The sequence below is a fragment of the Brienomyrus brachyistius genome, chromosome 5, assembly GCF_023856365.1.
Source record: "Brienomyrus brachyistius isolate T26 chromosome 5, BBRACH_0.4, whole genome shotgun sequence".
NCBI classification, from domain to species: Eukaryota; Metazoa; Chordata; class Actinopteri; order Osteoglossiformes; family Mormyridae; genus Brienomyrus; species Brienomyrus brachyistius.
The window spans coordinates 37,861,945-37,886,954 of NC_064537.1; the positions used below are offsets into that span (position 1 = coordinate 37,861,945).

General features: G+C 39.2%; 1 protein-coding gene across 1 annotated transcript; it reads left to right on the forward strand.

The window, feature by feature from the left end:
- Positions 1 to 382: 382 nt before the first annotated feature.
- Positions 383 to 23,064, forward strand: LOC125741691 (carbonic anhydrase 15-like). The gene is made up of 17 exons (XM_049012921.1): positions 383 to 479; positions 1,845 to 1,896; positions 2,572 to 2,601; positions 3,660 to 3,686; positions 3,861 to 4,037; positions 5,302 to 5,450; positions 5,589 to 5,678; positions 14,129 to 14,201; positions 14,315 to 14,478; positions 15,434 to 15,539; positions 15,635 to 15,661; positions 15,749 to 15,925; positions 16,214 to 16,368; positions 16,515 to 16,604; positions 16,892 to 17,021; positions 18,713 to 18,876; positions 22,446 to 23,064. The coding sequence occupies exons 1-17, from the start codon at positions 468 to 470 to the stop codon at positions 22,605 to 22,607; spliced, it is 1,785 nt and encodes a 594-aa protein (XP_048868878.1). The 5' UTR covers positions 383 to 467; the 3' UTR covers positions 22,608 to 23,064.
- Positions 23,065 to 25,010: the final 1,946 nt, after the last annotated feature.

The following is a 25,010-nucleotide window of genomic DNA, read 5'->3' on the forward strand; positions in this document are numbered from 1 at the left end:
ATTATACTTTACCTGCAGGGCTCGACTTAAAAGGAGTCCTGGGTTTTCGCTGTGCTGATCCACCACACATACATACAGATACAATTTTGGATTGCAGGCCGATGGGCAAAATTTGCCAGCCTATGGCCCAGTCGACCCACCAGGAAAGGGGCTGGTATTCCAGATGGTCAGTCCTGCTCAGTTTCCTGGTACTGTTCTGTATGATTCATTTCAATATAACATATATATAACTACATAGCTGTAACATTTTGTGCTAGATCTCAGTAACGGCTTTTAACTGGACATAGTAATGCTTTACTAACATCTATGTCGTTTGTCCCTCCAATTGGCTCTCCACGTGGACCACAACAGACTGACTCTCACTTTTTCTGACATTTATCTTGGGCAGTGGCCAAGAGACTGTGATCTTTTCAGACAAGAACATATTAACCTGACAGTGTTGTGAAGTGCTGCGTGTGGAAAATACAATGACAGATAAGGTAGGTGACCTCATTCTTTTTTTTAATAAAACATGGAAAGTAAAAGGCTGCTTTGAAATTCTTTTCAGATACACAAATTCAACAATTGGTAGATGCCAGAAACATATTTTATGCATGAACTACACACTTTTGTGTGATACAGTATGCTGTGGTTTTATTTGTAACCATTCCAATTGTAATGTACAATTTTTTGACCGTAAAGTATAACTGCTGTGTATTACAGTCTGGGTGGGGAATCTGAAATGGTCTTGGAAATGCTGATCAAGATGAGAACGAAAATACAGTAATACTTGATTTTTAAAAGATTATCTCATGGAATACGAAAAAAACTCCTGGTTTAGGAGCATTTATAAAGAACGCAGGTTTCAAAAATGAACTGATAATATTCTAATACTGGAATAAGTTCCATCTGGTAGGATATTCCAGGGATTGCACCATATTTTGATTGGACAATCATTAAAAATATCTATATCTATCTCAATATTATATATTAGGCAGTCAAAGGAAATGTTTAAAGCTATTTATCTGGGTAGTAAGGTTATACTTGCTCAGACCAAAACACAATTTAACATTAGAATATATGCAAACAAAGAATAACACAATAAAACTAACAGGAATTTCATCTGTTCTCCAGAAAGTTACTGATATCTTGTTGGATGGCTAGATGAGCACCACGTCAGTTCCCAAACCTCTCTTCAGGGGCACCTCAGCCGTTCCATGTAAAACTTCGTCACCAGCTAAATTAATTAATCTAATTACTTAAAAAAAATCAACGAGATATTCATTAGCAATAAGAGATGTGCTAGTGTTCGAATTTAAAAATACATGGGTATATTGTAAATACAAGTATTGTTTCTGAAAATACTGGGGTGACTTTAGGAGAAGTTTGACACTGGTTAAGGTAACACTTTCACAGACAAATTGTCATAGTTTTACACCAACATGAAGATTATTTAAATATAATTTCCTTTGACTGCCTAAAACGATACTAATGTATATATACACTATGTATATATACTAATCTGTGCATGCAATCAAAAAACTAAAGTCCCGTATTTAGTTTGGGTCGGGGTTAAGGTTGTTATAGATAGGGTTAGGGTTTTTCCTATAGAAATAAATGAAGAGTCCCCAAATTAATAGGAATATAGGAGTGTGTGAACATATATGTGTGTGTGTGTGTGTGAGAGAGACAGAGAGAGAGATTGCCCTGCGATGGACTGCATTCCGCTTAGGGTAACCCTGCCCTGAGTTTTCTTTGCTCATCGTAACCCTACATTGGATACATAGTCCTCGCAAGTGCATAGATGCAATGGCTTACAGGGTGCGCTGGTTATGTATGCAGCTTTTATTTCCCCTCTCTTTTAGATCTATAGCACTTCTACATTGGAGTTCATGTTCTTCTTGGTTCATATTGCAGGTCAGAATATAATTTTTTAGATTTAGAATGATATTTTACAGATACCTACTGTACCAAGTGTAGGTACAGTACTGTAGGTGCTGTTCATACCTACTGTACCAAGTGTAGGTGCAGTACTGTAGGTGCTGTTCATACCTACTGTACCAAGACCTTTAAATGAGCATTTATCTGAGCTGGGGGGCTAAAGGATGTATGAAAGTGAGATCAGTTGTATAGTGATTATTTCTTTATTTGTATGTGTAATTATAATTTATTCATAGTTTGTGTGTATCTCTATGTTTGTATCTTTATGTTTCTGATGCAAATCGGAATACATTTCTATGTTCCATTCATGTTTTCACTAGTTGAATGTCCTCTATGTATTTTGCTTTTATGTGAACAAAGCGGTTGCGTTGAAACCAGGTTGGAGGGCTGTGTACGTGCAAGTGTTCTCTCCAGCCATATCTCTTAAATCACTCTCTAGTTATGAGTCCATCGTCCTGCATGTTGAACACGGTGTTCCTGCAGTTTGGATGTAGTCCCTAGGTATACAGTATATAGTGCTGATAAATAAGTTTAAATGAATCATGTCAGACTAATAATTTCTTACAAAGAAAATCAGAATACATATGTGTCTGAAGTTAACTTTTAGCAGGGTGATGTGTGTGTAAATGGATTCTCTGGTTTTCTGCCCAGGCCCATCTCGCTCAGAAGACACAATCTCCGGTGAGTTCCAAAATCACCCCTGACATAAATGACAAAAAAAAAAAAAGTTGTCAACAAGCTGTCATAAATCTGAGGGGAATAAGTTCAGTAACCTGCAGCATCAGGTGTGATATCAAAGAGACGATTTGTGGTTTTATACCTTAAATCATGTCAGAGAAAAGACTGAGACTTGAGAAAAAAAAAAACGTTATTAGCTGGTATAAGAGTCAAGAGGTAAAATCCTTTCGTTGACTAAACACTCAGCATTGTACCATGAATGAATTGTGTACTATGACATTGAAGAATTATTCATTCATGCTTTTAAAACTGTAACACTTTGCTCTTGAATGGTGGTAGACTGGTGTGCCATCAGACAAAACTTCATCCATCCATCCATTTTCCAAACCGCTTATCCTAATGGGCCGCGGGGGGTCCGGAGCCTATCCCAGAAGCAATGGGCATGAGGCAGGGAACAACCCAGGACGGGGGGCCAGCCCACCGCAGGGCACACTCACACATCAGTCACTCATACCTACGGGGAATTTAGCAAGTCCAATATCCAATTAGCTTCAGCATGTTTTTGGACTGTGGGGGGAAACCGGAGTGACAAAACTTCAACAAAACCAACACGTAAGAGGCAAGCTGAAGCTGAGAGTGGCGAGTCTTTTAGCAAAAAATCTGTAAGAAACCAATCATATCTGACACAAAGATATAACACAGACTTATTTTGTTATGGAATTTTTTGCTAATCTAACTTATGCCAGAATATCTTTTTCATGTAAAATTTTTGTCAATTTTAAATCTCCCTACTTGTTTTTGAAATTTGTGAATGCTACATGTAAAGTTGACAGCCTGATAGGAACAGAAGCCTTGTCATATGTAAATGATAAAATCATAAATTATACATTTAAAAATTAATATAAATTTAAGCATATATAAAGTATATACATATTCAATAATATCAAACATAAACTCAACATAATTATGTGATTGTTGCTTGGAGGGAGGGAGGGAGTCAAAAATAAATGTAGGTTATTATGAATGTTATTACATTCTCTTTTTTCTCATTTCTCGTTTAGGTGACTCATGGTGCTACCAAGGCTGTGGTAAGAAAACATACAATCGCCATCACTACTGTGTTTGTAGTACTTCATTTAAGGTTTCTTGTAGTGACAATGCCATTTCACCATTAAATGTTTCTGTCTTAAGAGGTTTTCATCATAATCAGGCATCTTATGAGCAAATTTTCTTTGAACCTTTGAACTTTCTCTTTCCTACAGATAAAGACGCCTCAAACTGGGCCACACTCGTTCCCTCAGAGTGTGGAGGATCGAAACAGTCACCGATCAATATCAACACCTCAGTGCTGACCCCTGACTCCCAGCTCAGAGCCTTTACATTCACTAACTTCTCAAATCCACACAGCATAACCGGTCTCATCAACACAGGACACACAGGTGGGCCTTACATTCACTAATGTCTGAATTCTGCACAGGACAGATGTGGGACAGAAGCCCTGCCCTGCATTTCTGTCGGGATAAAGGACACATGCTCCCATATTCAGAAAATGTTATGATAGGCTGTGTTATGACAGTTTGTTACGATAAACAATCTATAAATTAAAATAACAAAAGAGTTGTCCAGAGCCAAAATAGAAAGTTGTTTCCTTCCTCTGCAAAAAGTTCCTCGGGATTAATTCACAGAGGATACCTGCAGGTTTAGCAAGTTTAAGACCTTGTTATGATCATTATGAATCAAAAATAAAGGATAAACCTGCACTCAAGAAGGTCCTTTTCTATTGCTCTTTTAGTAGGTGCAGCTACCAACTAATACTCTATAAATTATCTACCAGTGTCAGGGTATACACTCAAAACATTTTCAACAGATTCATCCTACTATTGCTAAAAAACAAATAAGGTGAGATCGACTGATCTTTTCATTACTGCAAAAGCCAATAGACATTTTGACAAATGTCTTCCTCAGTGTCTATAAGCCAAGTAATCACAAACTAGCTGTTATATAGCAGAAAGGAATATGACCACCTGTTCCCATTCCCTACAATTACAAATGTCATAAACGATTGGTTACCTTCAATACCTTGATTACCAGCAAATAATTCAGGAGAAGCTCAATCACTAAAGGAAACACAAAAACACACAGGAATCATACTATACAATACATTAAAATACATTTACAAAAACAGGTCAAAACAAAATGCTCAGTAAGGTCAGTTTGTAAAATTTTTCTATCTCTATAGTGCAACACAAACTGTGTACAGTGTTCATTAAAATGTCTCGCTACTGTTGTATTTGGGAAGCATTCAAGTAAGTGAACAGAGGACTACAAAAAGAAGACAGAACTCCCCGTTAGTTTTGTTTTGTAGTTTCGTTACAGCATGACCAATACAATTTTTCCGTAAACACATTTAAAGCCAAGACTTAATGCAACTTTATAGAAGTAATGTTGACTTTATAATTCAATCAATTTTCAAGACCTATCAAAATCATATTCAAGATATTATAAGACCCGCAGAGATCTTGTCAAATTCTTATGTTTGTTAATTTTGTTCAGAGGGTTTGTAATAAACATCATTCTAAACTACCTAACCTAAAAGAAGATGCAACTTGTTAAACAACAATAATTATCACTCAGATTTCAAGAAACATATTAACGTCTTCCTTGTTTGTTTCTCGCTGTGTGTCTGTGTTTCACCTCCTAAAGTACGATGTACTTTGGAGAAAAATACTGTGGAGGTGAAAGGAGGGGGACTTAAGTACAGCTATTCAGCTACTGAGATCCATTTCCACTGGGGCAGTGTAAACCATCCAGGGTCAGAACACACAGTAAATGGCAAGAGGTATCAGATGGAGGTGAGATATGTGCTGCTTCTATACTCTGCTCGCGTCATTGTTTTCTCCTATGAAGCGGTGTTTTCCAGTAATACTTATATTGTGAACAGGCATTCACACACAAAGATATGTCTGCAACTTACATTCCTTGTTTTTCAGATGCACATTGTGAGTCTGAAGAAAGAATTAGCAGAAGAAAAGGGAAGGCAGATTCCTGACGGAATTGCTGTTCTTGGATTTTTTATTGAGGTCAGTTATAATTCTAAGGTAAAATAAAAATGTCCATGCAGGTGTGTTCAATTTAGTAAATTTTTTCTATATAGTAATATATCATTTTTTCACACCTCTGTCTGGCAATGCATTAAAGTACTACTAAAAATAAATCACATTATAGAAGTGAACTCAAATTGCCAAAATGTGAAAAATAAAGTTTATTACTATTCCGATGGAATATTTGGATGACATTGATTCTAAATTTGGTTGGTTTCTTGGAAACAAAAAAATGCAATAGTTTTGCATCTTGGAATTTTGAGTTTATCACTACCATGTAATTATCATTATTTTTAATGTATTTATTATTTCTATTTATTAAATTATATTATTTATTCTTAATAGTATTTTAGTGTATTTCTTGTAAGGGGTGCTAATTAATTTGGAACCCAGTTTATAAATTGGCAGGTTTAATGTCATTGAGTATTGTACTGATTTGTATTATTTTTTTTAAGTATTAGTGTGGTTTTCCAAGAATAATAAGGATAAAATAAAACAAAAAATACACAAACACTAGTTAGTGAATATGGATATTGTGAATATAGTGTATATATATATAATGTGTATGTAATGTATATATGCATGTATGTCTATATAGAAAGCTTATATACAAAGGTTACATGGTAGCCTCGTTGTTCTGGAGACTAGGATGAATCTCCACCCTTGCTCTGTGGGTGTGGAGCTACCGCATTCCTGCGCCCATAGCCACAAACATGCTAAGGTGTAGTGGAGTTTCCCGGTGCTTATCCTCTGTGATAAACTCTGGACTGTGCATAGGGCAAGTGGGTATGGAACATGGATGAATCCTATGTACAGAAGATCAGTATCTCAATTTCAATTATTACCAAGCATTTTACCCAAATCTAAAAGAATGCAGACTCAAGTTCAATATTACTGATTAGGTCTGTTTTCAGTAAACTTTTCAGTTTGTTTGTAATGTTGGTAGCATGAATGACTTGTTGCTTTTGTGGACACTTTTCTAAGATAAGGTTGAAACTTTATAACCACTATTGTATGTAACCTCCCACATGCTGAAAAACCTTAAAGTACTTTTACTGTGGAAATAACTTTTTTTATATGAAATATAATGTCACAGGTATTTTATGGACATTTTGATGTTTCATTTATGATTACAATTCATTAAATTATTAGTTCCATAAATTCAAATGATCCAATCTGACCTTACAGTATATTAGCTAAACAAATTTATTTTAAAAGTATTTAATTGTGTTTCTGGGCTAATATGGGTGCAGAAATAAGCACATATGTTGACTTTCTGCTGTGTTACACACCCCGATCCCTTAGTCTGTGGCTGTGGGTCACAGAGCTGATAAAAGGCCAAAGCAAATCCAAGGTGTTGCTTGATAGCAGCTTGAATGGTCTCCATCACAGTCATCATCCCATGTACCGTATACTGTATGTACATTGGCCATGAAGCCTGTCCTGCTAGTCAGGTCACCAATATCGCCAGCTTCCTTTTAAGGGAGAATCTTGTTCGTGTGACTTCAGGGACTGTGTGATCATAATGTTTAAGTGGCATTTTTTCATGCCATGTGTTTCTGGAGCAGGTACTCAGTGCCTTATCTGCAGTTCCTCTCAGGAGGACAGTATAACCAAATATGAAATATCCTGAAATATCTTTCAGTCTAAGGCTGATACAGAAGGTGTCTTTGTGAAATTGTCCCATGTATCAAAACTTCTGTCTCACTCTGGGCTCAGGGCTTTAAAGCTCAAACTCAAATAACCTGGGGGGCACTTACTAGGAGGTCTTCTCCCAAGGGGGCCACTTGGGCTATTTTTATGAGGCAAAAGAAAATGAGAGAGAGAGGGGAAAAAATCCAACATCTATATTCTGCTAGTTCATAAGAATACCAAATCTATGCAGATCACTTAAATGAAAAATTACAAAGTGTAAAACAAAAGATCGACCTGTGGTCCAGATGTAATAATGTATCACTGCAAAGAACCAGCAGAGGGCTCTCATAGAACATTACATAAATAGTGAACCAGATAATCCATATCAGAGAGGACACATTGAGCTGCTTCAGGTTTTACAAACTGATTTAAAACTGAAAGGCTCTTGTGCTTGGCTAAATTGTTTAGTTCACCTTGTGCTTTGATTGGTTTGTTTCCTTGATTGAAAGACTCATCCAGCTGTTTCACATTAACATTACTGACAATGGCATGACTATACAAGACTGACCAAACAGCACTCCACAGGAACTCAGCGCATAAGCTAAATCGACCTCCTTTTAATTGAAACGGTAGTTTACAAATCCTCTCCTGCCTCAAAGTGTCCTTCCTGACATGGATTATCTGGTCTCGCTACACTCACAAATGTGATCTGTGCATCTCTGCATCTCTGTGCGCAATGCATGGTGTGTAAACATTGTGGTACTCAGTTACTCGCTGATGGACACTTTTGACTTTTATTGTACTATATTTTACAGCAAATGCTATAGTGTAAACCACTTATAGTGATCATGTCTGTAAGGGTGAAATTGATCACTACAAGCGGATGATCATCGTTTTTTTGTCTTAGGCAGATTACCATCTAAATGATATATGTATTACATGCATGTAAGGAAATAAAACGGACAGCGTCACTATTTATTGAAATTTATTTACTCTTTTAAAATACATTACAGCTGCTTCATATACTTTTCAAATTACAGATTACTGAACACTATAATTCAAATACGCCATAATACAGTATAGTACTGTACATAAAACACATCTTATTGTAGTTTCACTGCTGTATCTAATTGTCTCACTTTTGGCAGTTTATCATATGATTGGATGAGTTTATATTTGTCACTGAAAGAAAATTTTTTAGTCATGTTTTACGTGCACACAGCATTAGCCTCAGGTAGCCTAGCTAGCCAGATGCAAATGGGTTACTGTAAGGCAAAGTAGGGCTGCTCTGCTACATTTCTGCTAAGTCTTGCATTACATATTACAATCACATTGCGTTTTTTAACTTTTTAATCAGAAGACAGCAGGGAAACGTAGTGGTGGGACAAATAATACTGAGATTTCGGGACTTGTCGAAGCAGGGAGTAGGCGCCAGAGGTTTTCATTCCTGTCAGCTCTCAGAAAACTTTGGGGCCTGTGTTTTTTTTTCAGGTGGAGAGATTGCTATACAGTTTTGTATTACATACAACACCTTTTGGTTCTTTGTGGAAAGTGGCTCTGGAAATGACAAGAGGCGATTCTTGGATGTTTGTGATCAGGCTAACTTATTGGTGAATTCTGAATAGCATGTTTATACTGTCATTATAGAAGTGTTACAATACTGTGGTTTTTAGCTTGGTAAGTTTTATCTAATAACACATACATATAGGGCTTTGCGATATGACCAAGATCTCATATCATGATAACAATACATATCATGATATAGCAGATTTCCTGTAAAATCAATGAATAAATATAAATATAAAATATATAAAATGACTACATGGAAAGACCTATTTCTTATTACATTTTGAGTTATTTACTTGACAAATAAAAGGTACATACTCATTATATGATTTAAAAGATTCTGACAATAAAGGCCACAGTTGACAGTAACAAGCAGTAGCGCAATTCAAACCAATACAAGTACAATGGAATACGAGATGGTTTCAGTTTCACGCATTTACACCCTGAAGGTGTGCATCATATGAAGAGGGGCCTACATTTCCTCCGCACATTCATGCTGTGTATAGAGTGTGATTTGCAATACAACGAAATAAATGATAGATATAGTATGAAACGTTATTCTATCATCACACAATGAATATTGTCATATTGCATAGCCCTAAACACATGTCAGCAGTTTTGCCGAGTGACTAACTACAATTAGCAATACTACTAACTTAGCTACTTTTTTTCAGTAGCTTATTAGTAGTGCAGTTACTTGTAAAATGTTGTAGCTTTTGTAGTAACAATTTTATTTTTTTTTTACAAATAGCGATGTAGTGTGACAAATGCTACATCATTAAAAAATACTACAGGTCGTTGTCAACTTTTGACTTATGCGATTTACGATTGATGGAGTTTGCGAGCATTCCAAGACCGCAAGTATGTGGCCCTGACTGAGGCGTGTCTGGCAGCGCAAGTGTTGCTCAGCATGAGTGCATGACAGTTTCCACCCCAACTGCCAGCAGTGCGAGCTTCCCCGCAAGACACCCATTCATTCATCTTGTGCTTAAGATACTGTTTGCAGCGCTTACAGTACAGTATGCAGTTGTATTCGTTTGTGCCTTAGCAGCTTAAATGGTGATAAAAAGTAAAAAAAACATGACTTAAAGATGTTATAATTTTATTATACAGTATGCTATACATATGATGATTTCTGCATGTAAAATAATGGGCAGACACACAACAAATCGACTTACGACTGATCAGTTGCAACAGATTGCTGTTGTAAGTCCATTTTTGTTTTTTAATGTTCTTCTGATTAATACTTAAATAACAACCTGTATTATTTTTCTCTCTTTACAAAGACTTGTGTTTTTTGATAGAATATTCTGGGGATGGATGGCAAAAATATTTTAGTCACTTTCATCCAAATGCATAGGAGCACTTTGGTTCTTGGACAGATTATCAAAATGTAACCCTTCGAATTTTCACACAGTAATTGTGTGAAGTGTTCTTGGTTAACACCATAGAAAGAATTTTTTTGAAACCTTATTGTAATTTGACATTACATTGTATGTAAACGTAGATATTGTTCATCCATCCATCCATTTTCCAAACCGCTTATCCTACTGGGTCGCGGGGGCTCCGGAGCCTATCCCGGAAGCAATGGGCACGAGGCAGGGAACAACCCAGGATGGGGGGCCAGCCCATCGCAGGGCACACTCACACACCATTCATTCACGCATGCACTCCTATGGGCAATTTTAGCAACTCCAATTAGCCTCAGCATGTTTTTGGACTGTGGGGGGAAACCGGAGTACCCGGAGGAAACCCCACGACGACATGGGGAGAACATGCAAACTCCACACACATGTGACCCAGGCGGAGACTCGAACCCGGGTCCCAGAGGTGTGAGGCAACAGTGCTAACCACTGCCCCACCATGCCGCCCCCGTAGATATTGTATATAAAATAAATTTAACATCATGTTTCACATTTTTTAAATTAATTTTTTTAAGAGTATCCTACAGCACAAAGTATTACTGGATGAAATAGCTTCGATGTATTTAGCTACTTTTTCTCTCTAGCTTGTAGCTACTACATTAAAACTGTAGCTTGGTTGTAGCTTAGCTACTTTTAATCATAAGTTGCTTGTGGCTTGAAAAGCTACTATTTTAACGTAGCTTCCCCAACACTGTATGTTAGTGCTAGAATTATTGTTAAAACTGCTTGAGAGCATGTGCTCAGCTTAGATGTGCTTATCAGCATTAATCATTGTAGCTGGTTAATTATGTAAATCTAATTTCAGTCCACACAATGGAATATATTTCTGAAGTTCTTATAAACTAGCAGTTAATGCCTTGTTATACAGTTGCATCAGGGACTACATGTTCAAATACTTTTACCTTAAAACTTTACATATGTTTACAAGCAAGTACTTACGTACTTTTACGTAAGCAGTAAGGCCAATGGCGTACATTCACTTTTACTGGAGTACATTTTTGCCTGTTTATTTCTACTTAAGTAAATTGTTTGAGTACTTCCTCCACCACTATATGTGTCAGTATTGACTGATTTCCTCATTTAACTTTTCTTCGAATCTGCTAGCCATGTTTGTTTTCAGTCTGATCAGAGGGTAGAAAAGGTGTATATATACGATCTCATATCTGACTTTATGCCACTGAATGATTGAGGTGCATTTGTATCACAGAATGCAGAACGAAGATTTCCAATTGGCACGAGCCCTTGCGCGTAGCTCCCAAAAATTATGCCATAACAACCATGAAAGTATGAAACGGCCTTAATGCTAACGAAGCGCTGTGCCTTCACTATGGAGTCATTAATGAGCTGCACACGATGTATCTGCTAAGTTTTTTTTTCTTTCCAAATTCAACTAGCACGTGAACTTTCCAAAGAAACCAAACCAGACAAACTCGTACAAACTAAACAATGTACACACACAAAGCAAAGAAAAACGGTTACCCCAGCACCACCATGGTCTCTCAAATCACATGTCTGTATTGCTAATGCCAGCATACATTTTACTGTTCAAACAAGCCAAACCAGTCCAACAAAAGATTGCAGTCCAGCCAGAAGATGTCTGAACTATTACAGACTGTTGTGAAATGCAAGTTGGAACATGTTCAAGAAAACTGCCGCCTGTGGGCACCATATTAACTCAGAGGGGCATGTAGCATCCATCACTGATTATGTGAAGTGCATAGATGATGTAACTGTTTCCAAGACCTTCATTACTTGAGGCAACCATAAATGAAGGATGTTAGCAAAGGTACCAACACCGCTGAAAGCCCACAGTGCTGCTTTCAGATTGGGAGACAGAAAGGGGAAGCCCTTTACACAGGATCAAGGCAGAAAAGCATATACGTGGGCAAGGATTCCATGTCTGTTTTCATAACTGAGACTCGTGGTACCTGTTGTGGTTCATGGAAGAACTATGACAGCAATGCCTGCCTCTTAGAGACATTAAATGACTTCTATTCATGGTTTGATGCACTGAACTTTATTCGTGACGTGTCTGTTCATATCTCATGTGAGGACAACTCAGTCAAGAGTGAATCCCCACAAAGCTGTTGGACCAGACAACATCCCTAGGAATGTGCAAACCAACTGGCTGATGTCTTCAAAGACATCATCAATATTTACCTGAGCCAGGTGGTCATGCATCAAGGCCACTGGCATCAGAAATGATCTGAAGAAGTCAACAGTCTCCTGCCTCAGTGTTTATCACCCTGCTACACTCACACCTGTCATTATGAAGTGCTTCATAAGGTTTGTCATGGGGCACATGAAAACTGGACTCTCAGCCACACACAGCCCCTCCAGTTTTCCTTTCATCCTAACCAGTCTACTAGGGATTCTATATCTCCAGCTCTTTACCTGGCCCTTTCCCCAGGAAGGACTCCTACAGTATGTTAGAATTCTGTCCATTAACTTCAGTTCAACATTCAAAACCATCATCCCACAGAAGCTAATGGGGAAGTGGAAGCTTCTTCCAGGGTTGTGTGCTCAGCCCACTTCTGGTAACCCTGCTGACTCATAGCTATACTTTATAAAGGGAAAACAGCATAGTCAAGTTTGCAGATGACGTGACAGTGGTGGGTCAGTGGTGGGTGGTGAATCTGCATAGCGATTGAAGGTGAAATGTTGACATTAAAAAGGCCAATGTGAATAATGAGGGATCTACAGTGGAGAAGGTCAGAAGCAACAGATTTCTTGCAGTGCACCGGGCAAACTCTCAGTTGGACTCTCATCACCTCCACTCGAGTACATAGTGCATTATGTACTAATGTCCTCAAAATAGGCAAATTATATTCCAGGTATAATAAACGCCAATAAAAAATAATAATAAAAATCATTACTTTTAGGTATATAGTATTATCAGAATCAGTAACGGAATAGTTTTAGTTTCATTGTAGTTCTTTATTTTTGTATCTTTCAGCGTACAATTTTTTTTCTTATAGTTTTGCTTTTCCATCCATCCATTTTCCAAACCGCTTATCCTACTGGGTCGCGGGGGGTCTGGAGCCTATCCCGGAAGCAATGAGCACGAGGCAGGGAACAACCCAGGATGGGGGGCCAGCCCATCCCACGGCACACTCACACACCATTCACGCACACCTACGGGCAATTTAGCCAGTCAAATTAGCCATAGCATGTTTTTCGACTGTGGGGGGGAAACCGGAGTACCCGGAGAAAACCCCACGACAACATGGGGAGAACATGCAAACTCCACACACATGTAACCCAGGTGGAGACTCGAACCCAGGTCCCAGAGGTGTGAAGCAACAGTGCTAACCACTGCACCACCATGCCCCATAGTTTTGATTTCGATTAATGATAATACTGCTGCATAGCTTGAAAACATAAACAGGGTTAGTTTAAATGTAATGAAAGAAGTACTTGAAGGTTTTTTTACTTAGGCTTATTACTTGCATGTTGAGTTTGAGCTCAGTTATTCCTGCTGCCCACAAAGGTAACATGAAAAGCAGATTGTATGACCCGCAGGTCTTGGGATATCAATGCAGGTCAGTGATGTGCACAGTTTTAGAGAGGCAGGTGTGGCAGACCGGCATTTTGACCATTTTGCTGACCCAAGGGAAAGTATTGGCGACTGGGAGGGGTGGAATGGGGATTCTCGGTTATGTCAAAAGAGCATTTCAAGTGTAAAATATGTACGATGTACAATTTCTTAGCTATTTATAATTTTATTACATGACAATATGGCATCTGACACAGAAGATATGATACAAGTACTTTTATTAATAATTTATTTTGGCTTTTCCCTAGGAAGCAGATGAAGAGGAAACGACAGAAGCATGGGAAAATTTGATTTCATACCTTGCAAATATAACAAAAATACGTGAGTGGAACAGTGATTTAACAATGTGATAGAGGCATAGCAAAAATAATATATCATTGCTAATTTTCTCATGCATCAACCAAACTGATTTGTTTGCTTTCACCCTGTTTTAGAGACTTTCGTCAATGTAAATCACAAGATATCCATCAGCGACTTGCTGGGAGATGTGGATCTTAATAAGTTCTACCGCTATAATGGTTCGTTAACTACCCCAACTTGTAATGAGGTAGTAGTGTGGACAGTGTTTAAAGAACCAATCAAAGTCTCCAAAGATCTGGTAAGAATGAGTGAAAATACAGTGAAATGTAAAAATAACAGGAGCTTACAAGGTGAGATGGAATCTTTTCATTTTCAGTTTAATTCACTGTCACAGGGGGTTGACATAATACCTAAAACAGCATGTTTGTCATGAATAAAGCTTCACCTCAGCTAAACATTTGACATTCAACTGCATAACAAACTTTTTGAATTATCATATATATTCCTGGAAAAGATGTGTGCTAGAAAGGGAATCTAGGCATATATATGAAAAATATGCTAAATGCAAAATATGCACTTAATGATCACAGATACAGTAAAAAGTCTGCACAGTGATGTAATGTATATGTTTCAATTTGGATTTTGATTTAAGAAAACCAGTTCATGCAATGTGAATTAACAATTGGCTACATGTTTAAGCATTTACCAGCTTGAAAATTTCTAAGCAAATGCAAACGAAAGATGGTGTTTTAAATACAGCTCTGGAAAAAACTAAGAGACAGCAACATTTTTTGTTTCATTCATTTCTCAACCTGGCTCTTTCCTGTTTCTCATTGGCTTCTTCCTTGGGACTTCAGTCCTGCTTCTGTGGTTCCTGTTAAGTGCAGTTCACACCACTTAATGCTTCCCATTCTTTTCCAAGGTCACTTGAGGTCATCATCCGATTTATGAGGATGTTGGATAAGTTGATCATCTCTGGCATTGGAAAGTCGCTTCTGTCCTCTACCTGGCTAGTGTTTGCTTGTTCCCCGTGTCTCCGGGTTCACATTGTTTTTGTGTACTGCTGTCTTAGAAATTCTGAGCGTAGAAGCACCCTGCCACTCAGTGTAGCCTTCTGCTAGCAGAACCAGCATTAAAGCAGAATTTAATAATGCAGATCCTTAAAGAATATGGAGCGGTCTCTTAGTTTTTTCCAGAGCTGAATGAAAATGTTAAATAAGTCTTTAACTTTCCTTCTCTACTTTCTGCTTCAGGTAAAAAAATTTCCAGAAACTATGAATTATGAGGAAATTTATAGACCCATACAAAATCTCAATGGCCGCAAAGTCTACGCTTCCCCAGCAATACTATCTGACGCGGGTAACTAGCAAATGAACAATATATTATTGTGCGTGATTTTATGACTTGATTTTGCTGTCAGACCAGCTTCAGACTCATTTACGTTTCTCCCTCAGGTCATACGTGGTGTTACCATGACTGTGGTAAGCTAAAGCAGGTTATAGGGAAAAGAATCATTATTTTTGACTGTTCTCTCACTCAGCTCAGTTTGTTTTCTTTCTCATCACCAGAATATGTCCCGTCAAACTGGCACATGCTGCCTCATTCTCAGTGTGGGGGAGAAAGACAGTCTCCCATCAGCATCAACACCAAGGACATCATCCCTGATCCCAGCCTCAAAGCCTTCATCCTCACTAACTTCTCCAGTCCCCACAGTATCCGCTCTATTGAAAACACAGGGCACACAGGTACACGGCGTTCACTCTTAGCTGTCGTATTAGCAGTGCATTCACAACCACATACAGAACTGTGCAAAAATCTTAGAAATTCAAAAACAATTGCATTTAAATGATCTTCATGGTTGGTGGGAAACTATGAAGAATATAGGCTATTCTTACATTTGGAATAAGATTTTGGACAAGCTGGTGGCCACATATTTTTGCCCATATAGTGTATGTCATTTTCGTTCAAACAGACACAGATGTAGAGAATGCATTGTACTGAGAATCCAGTTTTCCCTATTGCTCCATTTGCAGTTAATTGTGTGCTAGTGGAAAACATGGTGGAAATTGGAGGAGGGGGGCTCAACCACCAGTATTCAGCTCTTCACTTCCACTTTCACTGGGGAAGTTCCTCTGACTCTTCTGTCGGCTCTGAACACACTGTGAACTCCAAGAGATATCCAATGGAGGTAACAGAAACCGTCCCAATGGTTTATCAATTCTCCCTGACTTACTGTATTATTAGTAGTAGTAGTAGCAGTCATTGTGGTAGTATTAATTTTTTAAATACTATTGTCTATTAATAAATACAATGTTTTTTTCCATTGTCTGACAGATGCACATTGTTAATATAATGAAAGGGCTTACCATGAACGAAGCAAAGATGCATCCCCAAGGACTTGCTGTCTTAGGATTCTTCATAGAGGTAAATCTCTATAACAGTTTAAGAGCTTCATCCATTAATGGCATCTCATCCATTTATATCCAGCTTGCCCTAAATCCACAGCAGAGGAACACTATTCCTGGTAATTGTCTCACAACGAAATATAAAAACATAGCAAGATGTGCAATGTTGTAAAAAACAATATAACATGAATATGAGTATGACATCACAGTGGTTTTCAGAATGCCATATGATCTGCTGATCCACTGCTTACCTTCATTGTGTTAATTACATCTTTTTAGGTAAATAAAAGTCTCTTTTCTGTCCAGGTGGTAGATGAGGAACATAAGGAACTCCTGGACCATGGTACAGGCTATAAAGCCCAGACAAAAAGCAAAGAATTCAAGATGAATTGCTGGAAGGCCCTAAGATCGTATTTAACACAAATACAGGAGAAAGGTGTGGGGTTGAGAAGTTCTTGATTGGTAGCATATATTTGTTTCGGTATAAAGACTTGGTTCAGTCTCTAGTTCAGATATAAAACTGCAGTAAAGGGGCTGTTTACAGCATAGTTTACCTTTTCAAGACATGGGATACAAAGCAGGCTCACAAAGAAACAGAAAAAGATGTTTTACATCTTAAATGAATATTTGTTTGTTAACAGACTGCAACATTTTTACAAATGTTGGTAATTTGATTTGCTTAATTTTCTGACTGATCTTTCTCTAGATTATTGGTCTCTTAGTTACCTAGTAAACCCCTTCAGAAATTGGTAGGAGAACATACTACTTTTCATTTTCCGCTCACTGCCTTATTTACTTCAAACTTCAAAAGACATACATGTATATACATTGGATATATAAAAAAAACTACACATCCATATTGAAATTGTAGGTTTTTTTCATTTCAATGATTCATCATATTAGTACTATTTGTTATTGTCTTGAATTTGTTTGGATACATGGTCATATTATAGATTAAAAAATGTCTGACATGGTTTGTCTTGATTTCTGGCTTATCAGAGAAACCTGAAAGTTCTATAATTCAGTAATATCCATTGGATTTGAACATACTGTGCGTATGTGGGTTTGTATAATTTCCCATCCATCCTTCCACCTTTCAGCTAATTATCTTGCATATGGTTGCAGGGAGCCTTGAAGCATATCTCTCAAAGCATAGGGCACGACGTAGGATGACACCCTGGACGGGACATAGCAGGCTTTGTAACTCAAGAGTTTGACCCAAGGGTCTAATGCCTGATATTATTGTTTCTGTCTTATAATAAATTATATATTGCTTGTTTGCAGCACACCAAAAATTAATCTTTATCTGACACGATCTAAAGCTTTTCCTACAGGGAGATACTGTTTAATGTTATGCCAGGTTTGTTTCAAAATCATATGATTAGTTATACTGGCCTCTTGCCCATTGCTTCCGGGATAGGCTCCGGACCCCCCGCGACCCAGTAGGATAAGAGGTTTGGAAAATGGATGGATGGATGGATGGATGGTTATACTGACAGGTATGGTTTCTGCTGCCCTACAGACTAAAACGGTACTGCTAAAGAAAGTGATTTTCAAGACCTACTTCTGATTTCATTTTGATGTATTTTCAGGATTATTTAATTGCGTTGTTTGATTTTTGTATTAACTGCTTTCCAGTACATTACCTGTTCACATTTAGGTAATATAACTGAATCTTTTTTTCCCCTTTCCCTCTGTTGTAATTGCACACTGTTTTGTGTCACATCACAGACAGTGGACACTGATTTAGAAATCTAGATTTTTAAAATTGTTAAATTGTTATTAGGATTATTTTTGATATTCAAGCAAGTACATCGGAATTAAACCGTTTTCACATAAGCCATCCTACTCCCCTGCAGTATGTCCGCACGGGGATAATAAAGCATCTCTATCTCGGAGGCAGACAAAGCAGACAGCAAATCTCGAGATTCAAGCACAGGGTCAGGCATTTTTCTACAAATTCTAAAGATTTCACTAGACATTTTGGGCCTTGCGCAGATTTTAGGGTTAAGGGCATTGCTCTCGGCTCCAACAGTGGCCTAAACACCACCACACTGGCCATTACTGAATATCTCATTTATTATATTAAATCCAATATACATTGAAATCTTTCATGACTTTTTTCAGATAGTGCTGTTGATGTGCATGAACCAATTTCATTAGATTGTCTTCTTGGAGATGTGGACCGGACTAAGTATTACCGTTACAATGGATCCCTGACTACCCCCACCTGCGATGAGGCAGTAATATGGACTGTCTTTACGCAACCAATCACAGTCAGCAGGAACTTGGTGAGAAAGCAAATTTCAGTTATTGTGTATATTGTGCAATCAGTTTTCTTTTTTAAATTCATGAATATGTACTCCATATTTGCAATAAAATACATATTAGTACTGTGCAATAAGTAAAAAAATGACAAAAATTTTGTTTCAATGATCTATATGTTGGTGTACAACTTCCGTTGAAGTGTGTCAGCTTAGCCATTTCAAAACTTCTCAAAAAGTCACCCCAATGTCTGAAACAATCGTCCAATACACCTATGAATTTTTTTGACTTGGCCACTAGCACACCTTGTTTGCGTAATCAAGACCTCATTGACTTTTTAAACTACTTAAATTAATTAAGTGAGCTTTTGGTGAAAATTTATAAATACATGGAATTGCTGAGGTGCCCCTGAAGAGAGGTTTGAGAACTGAGCACTTTATGCTTGGGCCTGCCAGGCTTGGCCGGCTTCCTCCCCCACTAGTGGAGCCAACCCACCACCAGGTAGCAATCAGTTGACAGCTCCGCCTCTTTCTTCACCCGAGTGTCCAAGACATGTAGCTGCAAGTCCGACTACATGACTACAAAGTCAATCATCGAACTGCGGCCCAGGGTGTCCTGGTGCGAAGTGCACATATGGACACCCTTATGCCTAAACATGGTGTTCATTATGGACAATCCATGATGAGCACAGAGGTCCAACAACAAAGCACCGCTCGGGTTCAGATCGGGCCCGTTCCTCCCAATCACACCACTCCAGGTCTCATTGCCCACGTGAGCATTGAAGTCCCCCAGCAGAACAAGAGAGTCCCTGGGAGGAGTGCCCGAAAGGAGGCTACCATGGGTGTAGGCTTGGCCACCAGGTGCTCGCCATCAAGCCCCACCCCTAGGGGGGGGGGGGGGGGGCAGTGACCTGCGTCTGGGCAGGGGAAACCATGGATCCAATATCTTTTTCTTCATTAGGGGTCTTGTGAGCTGCACTTCGTCTGGTTCCTCACCCAGGACCTGTTTGCCTTCGAACTTGATCCTCCAATCAGCTGTGAACCACCCAGTGTCACTGAGATTGCATGGGTGGTGAATCAGCTAGGGGTATGAAAGGCCACAGGGATCTGTGGTATCTGTGTGATCCTCTCCAGGCTGGTGGTAAAGCTGTCCTCTTGGCATTGCAGGCAATCTTTACTTCCATTTGGGAGTCACGCGTCATCCCAGCTGACTGGAAAATGGGATTTGTAGTCCCTATCTGGAAAGGGATGGGTGATTGCCTGGATTGCGGCAACTACAGGGGGATAACACTGCTTTCAGTGCTGGGTAAGGTCCTTACTAGGCTCATCCTTAAGAGGATCAGTGACCACCTATTTGCCTGTCAGCAACTGGAGCAGCCTGGTTTTATGCCTAAAAAGTCTACCATCAACCATATCCTTGCACTGAGGGTTCTCATCGTACAAATATCAGCAGAGGTTCTTTATAGCCTTTGTCTGCATGTTGGGCAGGGTCATAGGGTCCAGCAGTAGGGGTGTTCATTGGTGAAGAAAGATTTACTGATCTTGACTTGGCCGACGATGCTATAATCTTAGCGGAATCAATGGAGTCTCTGATCAGAGCTCTCGAGAGACTGAGCGAGGCGTCTGAGTATCTGGGATTGTGGATGTCCATGATGAAGACCAAGACCCAGGCATTTAATGACTTCTTAGGCACAGCCATTGGTAGTGTGTCTGCCTACGGGAGGATGTCGACCTTGTTGATTTACCTGTTTCGGTAGCAACATTCATGTTTCTGGTGACTCTTCTTATGAAGTCAGCAGACAGATTGGAAGAGCATGGGGGGTCATGAGGTCACTGGAAAGGGGTGTATGGTGCTCCCAATATTTTTACAAGAGGATGAAGGTTCAAGTCTTTAGAGTCCTGGTGCTCCCTGTCTTGCCGAATGGCTGTGAGGCATAGACACTATCCAGTGAGCTGAAATGAAGACTGGACTCCTTCGGCACTGTGTCTCTCCGGAGATTCCTTGGGTACTGTTGGTTTGACTTTCAAATAAGCAATTGGTAGAGGACTCCCGATTAACGCACATTACCTGCATTGTGAGGGAGCGTCAGTTACAGCACTACAGCCATGTGACGCATTTCCCTGAGGGTGATCCAGCTCACAGGACCATCATTGCTAAGGACCCAAGTGGCTGGACCAGGCCAAGGGGATGCCCATGTAACACCTAGCTGCGGCAGATGGATGGCCATTTCTAGAGGGTGGGACTGGACCTTGTATCTGCCTGGGTGATCGCTGGCCGGGATTCCGAGGAGTTTTGCCGTGTCATGGGTGCGGCAACGCGCTGTATTAGTGCATTCTCCCCAACCTGACCTGACCTGTATACCTGTGTCTCTATGCAAGGGATAGTTATTCATGAAATGTGTGGTATTTCTGCTGATAACAGTTACAGTATAAGTTGACTCGGAAGCTTGCATAGAAAGAACAGAAATTATACTAGAATGTGGTCCATGAGTACCACTCTTTGAGGGCTGACCCATCAAATATGATAAGCAAGCTGGGACATGAGTGGAGAAGACAGGTTATGAACCCTACTGACTAATTGTCACTTGCATTTAAGAATGTTATTTTGCATTTGCAGCTGATTATGAATTGTAAGGCTGCTCTCATCTGTTTCACTCATAACATGAGGTATGCCACTGTTTACCTGTTAAGATATGAGAGGCCTTAACATGGCCAATATTAGTAAAAAAAAATAAAAAAACATGGAAGTTTTAACATTATCTCACAATGTTAGCCTCTGCTCTACAGGGAAACAGTTGAGATTAAGGCACAAGTCTAAAAGTGAGTCGTTACACTGTACGGGCAAAAGAATGTGTACACTGTAGTTCATTAGAGGAATTGTCTAATTAAGCCGCATTCATTGCTGATACAAGTGTATAATTAAACACACACAGAAAAATGACTTATTGTTCCTTGTTAGCAGAGATGGATAGTTCAGGTCCAGAAAGTAAAAATCTAGACCAAGATTTACTTTCAACAAACCAGCTGAGTGACTGTGGCTCTTTATGCTCAATTGGATTGTTTGAAACAAAATATTGATCTGGATTTTTCTTTTCTGGACCTGAACTATCCACCTCTGCTTGTGAGATTTGACTCTATGTCTCCTGTACAATTCCTTACTTAAAACCACATCTGTCAGCAAGTTTGGATGTGATGAATGTTATATGAAAGTATTCCTGAAGGTGCACCTTCTATTCTACCCAATTTATTGGCATTTCAGCTGCATCTTAAAATACAACCATCAGCTGAATCAATGATCATCCATCAGCTGCAATTAGAAAAATAACAAATATTCAGAAACAAAGTTATTTATTTTCAGATGGGTATAAAATATGGTGGTATATTATTTTTCAGCAGTGCGCTTCTCAATAAAATATATAACTTGCTTAAACTGTGGTAGAGACTTAAGTTACTAAATAGGAGTATTAAAGACTGATATAACAGTATAGTGTATACTTTTTATAAGAATCGCTTAAATCCTGAAAATTTGCATGTCATACTTATAGGAGTAACCCTAAATCAGCTATGTCTATGCTTTGTCTCTTCTCCTCCCTCAGGTGAAGATGTTTCCAGCAGAGACAGGCTTTAATGATGTCTATCGCCCCCAGCAGTGTCTCCACAAGCGCAAGGTCTACATGAGTGCCGCACCCACCTTTGCCGCTCCATGGCTGCTTCTGCTGCTCCTTAACCTTCTGTATGCAGGCTGGGGGTCCATATGAGCCAGTAAGAAAGGACAACAGGAAATATAATAGGGAACACTGGCTGGTGTCCAGGAAAAAATTCAAAATCAGTCAAGAATGTGAGGGCTCACGACTGAAACCAGAAAGTATAGTGTGTGCAGGATGGTGACGGTAAGGGACAGGGGAACACAAAGAAATGGACAGCTCACAGGGTGGAGTGGAAATAGAAGAGTAAAATGGTTTTTTAAATCCAGAATATCTATATACAACTTTATCAAGTGTCATTTATCTGTTAAATTTGTAAAGTATGTTTAACTTCATGAATGTGTTATGACCAGAGAAAATACTGTTTTGATCTTCAGTGATTTTCTAAATAATCATATTGCCATACATCTGTTAGAATAAATTTGATCATTTGAATTGATAATGAAATAATAAATAAGATTCAGACATCTGTAAAAGTACCATTATTTGTTATTAAAAGCGGTAATGATGATTGCTTGTCCTTTCCTCACAAAGCTGTAGACATTACAAATAAAGTATAGTATGTTCAAAAACTCTACACAATAAGAAAAATACTCAGTGTAAACTGTAGTGCATTTGAAATCACATACTCACACAGTACGTACTGGACCGTTAATGTAGTACAGTTTGTATATATGCATGAGAACACTATACATGCATACATACTATGTTCTCCATCTCACATTTTACCTGGCCCAGATCTTTACCAATGATGTAGCTTGAAAACAGGAAAAAATGAGCAACTATATATATATATATATACACACACATATATATATATATATATATATATATATATATATATAGGGGCGGCATGGTGCACTGTTGCCTCACACCTCTGGAACCCAGGTTCGAGTCTCTGCCTGGGTCACATGTGTGTGGAGTTTGCATGTTTTCCCCATGTCGTGGGGGGGTTTCCTCCGGGTACTCCGGTTTCCCCCCACAGTCCAAAAACATGCTGAGGCTAATTGGAGTTGCTAAATTGACCATAGGAGTGCATGTGTGAGTGAATGGTGTGTGAGTGAATGGTGTGTGAGTGTGCGCTGCGATGGGCTGGCCCCCCATCCTGGGTTGTTCCCTGCCTCATGCCCATTGCTTCCGGGATAGGCTCCGGACCCCCCCGCGACCCAGTAGGATAAGCGGTTTGGAAAATGGATGGATGGATGGATATATACATAAGTTAGGGATATTGTGAGAGACTCAGTGAATGTCATACATACGGTGTTTGTTACACTTCAGACATTTTTGGAATAGGGAGGCAATTGTATTCACACACCTCATTTTGTGTTTTCCATGTAATGGTCTCATTGTGTACAGGTCTGCCTTATTGGGGCCAATACCACAAGACAACCTTTTTTCAGTCTGTGGGGATAAAAAGCTGGTATTGTCAGCAAGTCATTCCAAGTTCATCAGTCAAACAGCCATGAACACACAACGTCACTTAACGGACGACCAGCGCCACCTGGCCATGGCGCCTTCGGGTCGGTGGCAGGCAGTCAGATGTTGCTCGTGAACTTGGTGTGTCTCAAAGTGTCATCAGCAGACTTGCATCAAGACACAGAACTACTGGCAGAGTTCAGGACAGACCCAGGAGTGGAGCCCCACGAGTGACAGACCGCAACGATGACCAGTACCTAAGGACCACTGCACTCAGACATTGTTATGCAACTGCCACACAGCTGCAGGCCCGTTTACGAGATGCATGGGGTACTACGGTTTCCAGACAAACCATTCGCAACCGACTCCACCGCTTTGGCTTGAATGCCAGACGACCGTTGCAGGTGACTCAACTGACACCAAGACACCGCCGTGAACGTTTGCAGTGGGCACAAGACCATGTGACCTGGACAATGCAGCAGTGGTCTACCGTCCTGTTCACTGATGAGTGTCGGGTCGCCGACACTCATATATTATTTCACTATATTGAAAATATTGATCATAATATTTGGAAATATTTAGCGCACAAGGAAATATTTGTGGCACAAGGTCTACTTTTTTACAATAAGTGAGTAAAATGAAATGTCCAAATGTTCCTGTATATGTTTCAGGCATAACTCAAAATGAAAACATCGGGAAGATAATAATGAACTCATATTGTATCAGAACATCAAGATCAGCACATTTTATGTTTAAAAAAGGGTGAAGTGTACATACAATATAAACATACAATAGAAAGGAATGGAAATTCAGCAATGAGATCCGTTGTGGTCAGAAAGCGTCAGAAAAATGCTGTTTAACAAAGAGGGAAGATAATAGATTAGATTGCAGTGATAAGTGAGCATGAGGGGTGGTTATGTCTACGGTAGACTACGTATTGCAGGAATAAGGAAGATAATTTTGTTCCTCACACCGTCATGCTTGAAAAATCCCCTCTCCGTCTTAAATCATGTGGCATAAGAATGTCATATGATAACCTGT

What these genes read in the sequence shown, in the direction of transcription:
- LOC125741691 (XM_049012921.1), top strand. An exon ending in GCAAGAGGTATCAGATGGAG is followed by an intron (nt 5,451 to 5,588) that starts GTGAGATATGTG and finishes CTTGTTTTTCAG; the next exon opens with ATGCACATTGTGAGTCTGAA. An exon ending in AACACAAATACAGGAGAAAG is followed by an intron (nt 17,022 to 18,712) that starts GTGTGGGGTTGA and finishes GACTTTTTTCAG; the next exon opens with ATAGTGCTGTTGATGTGCAT.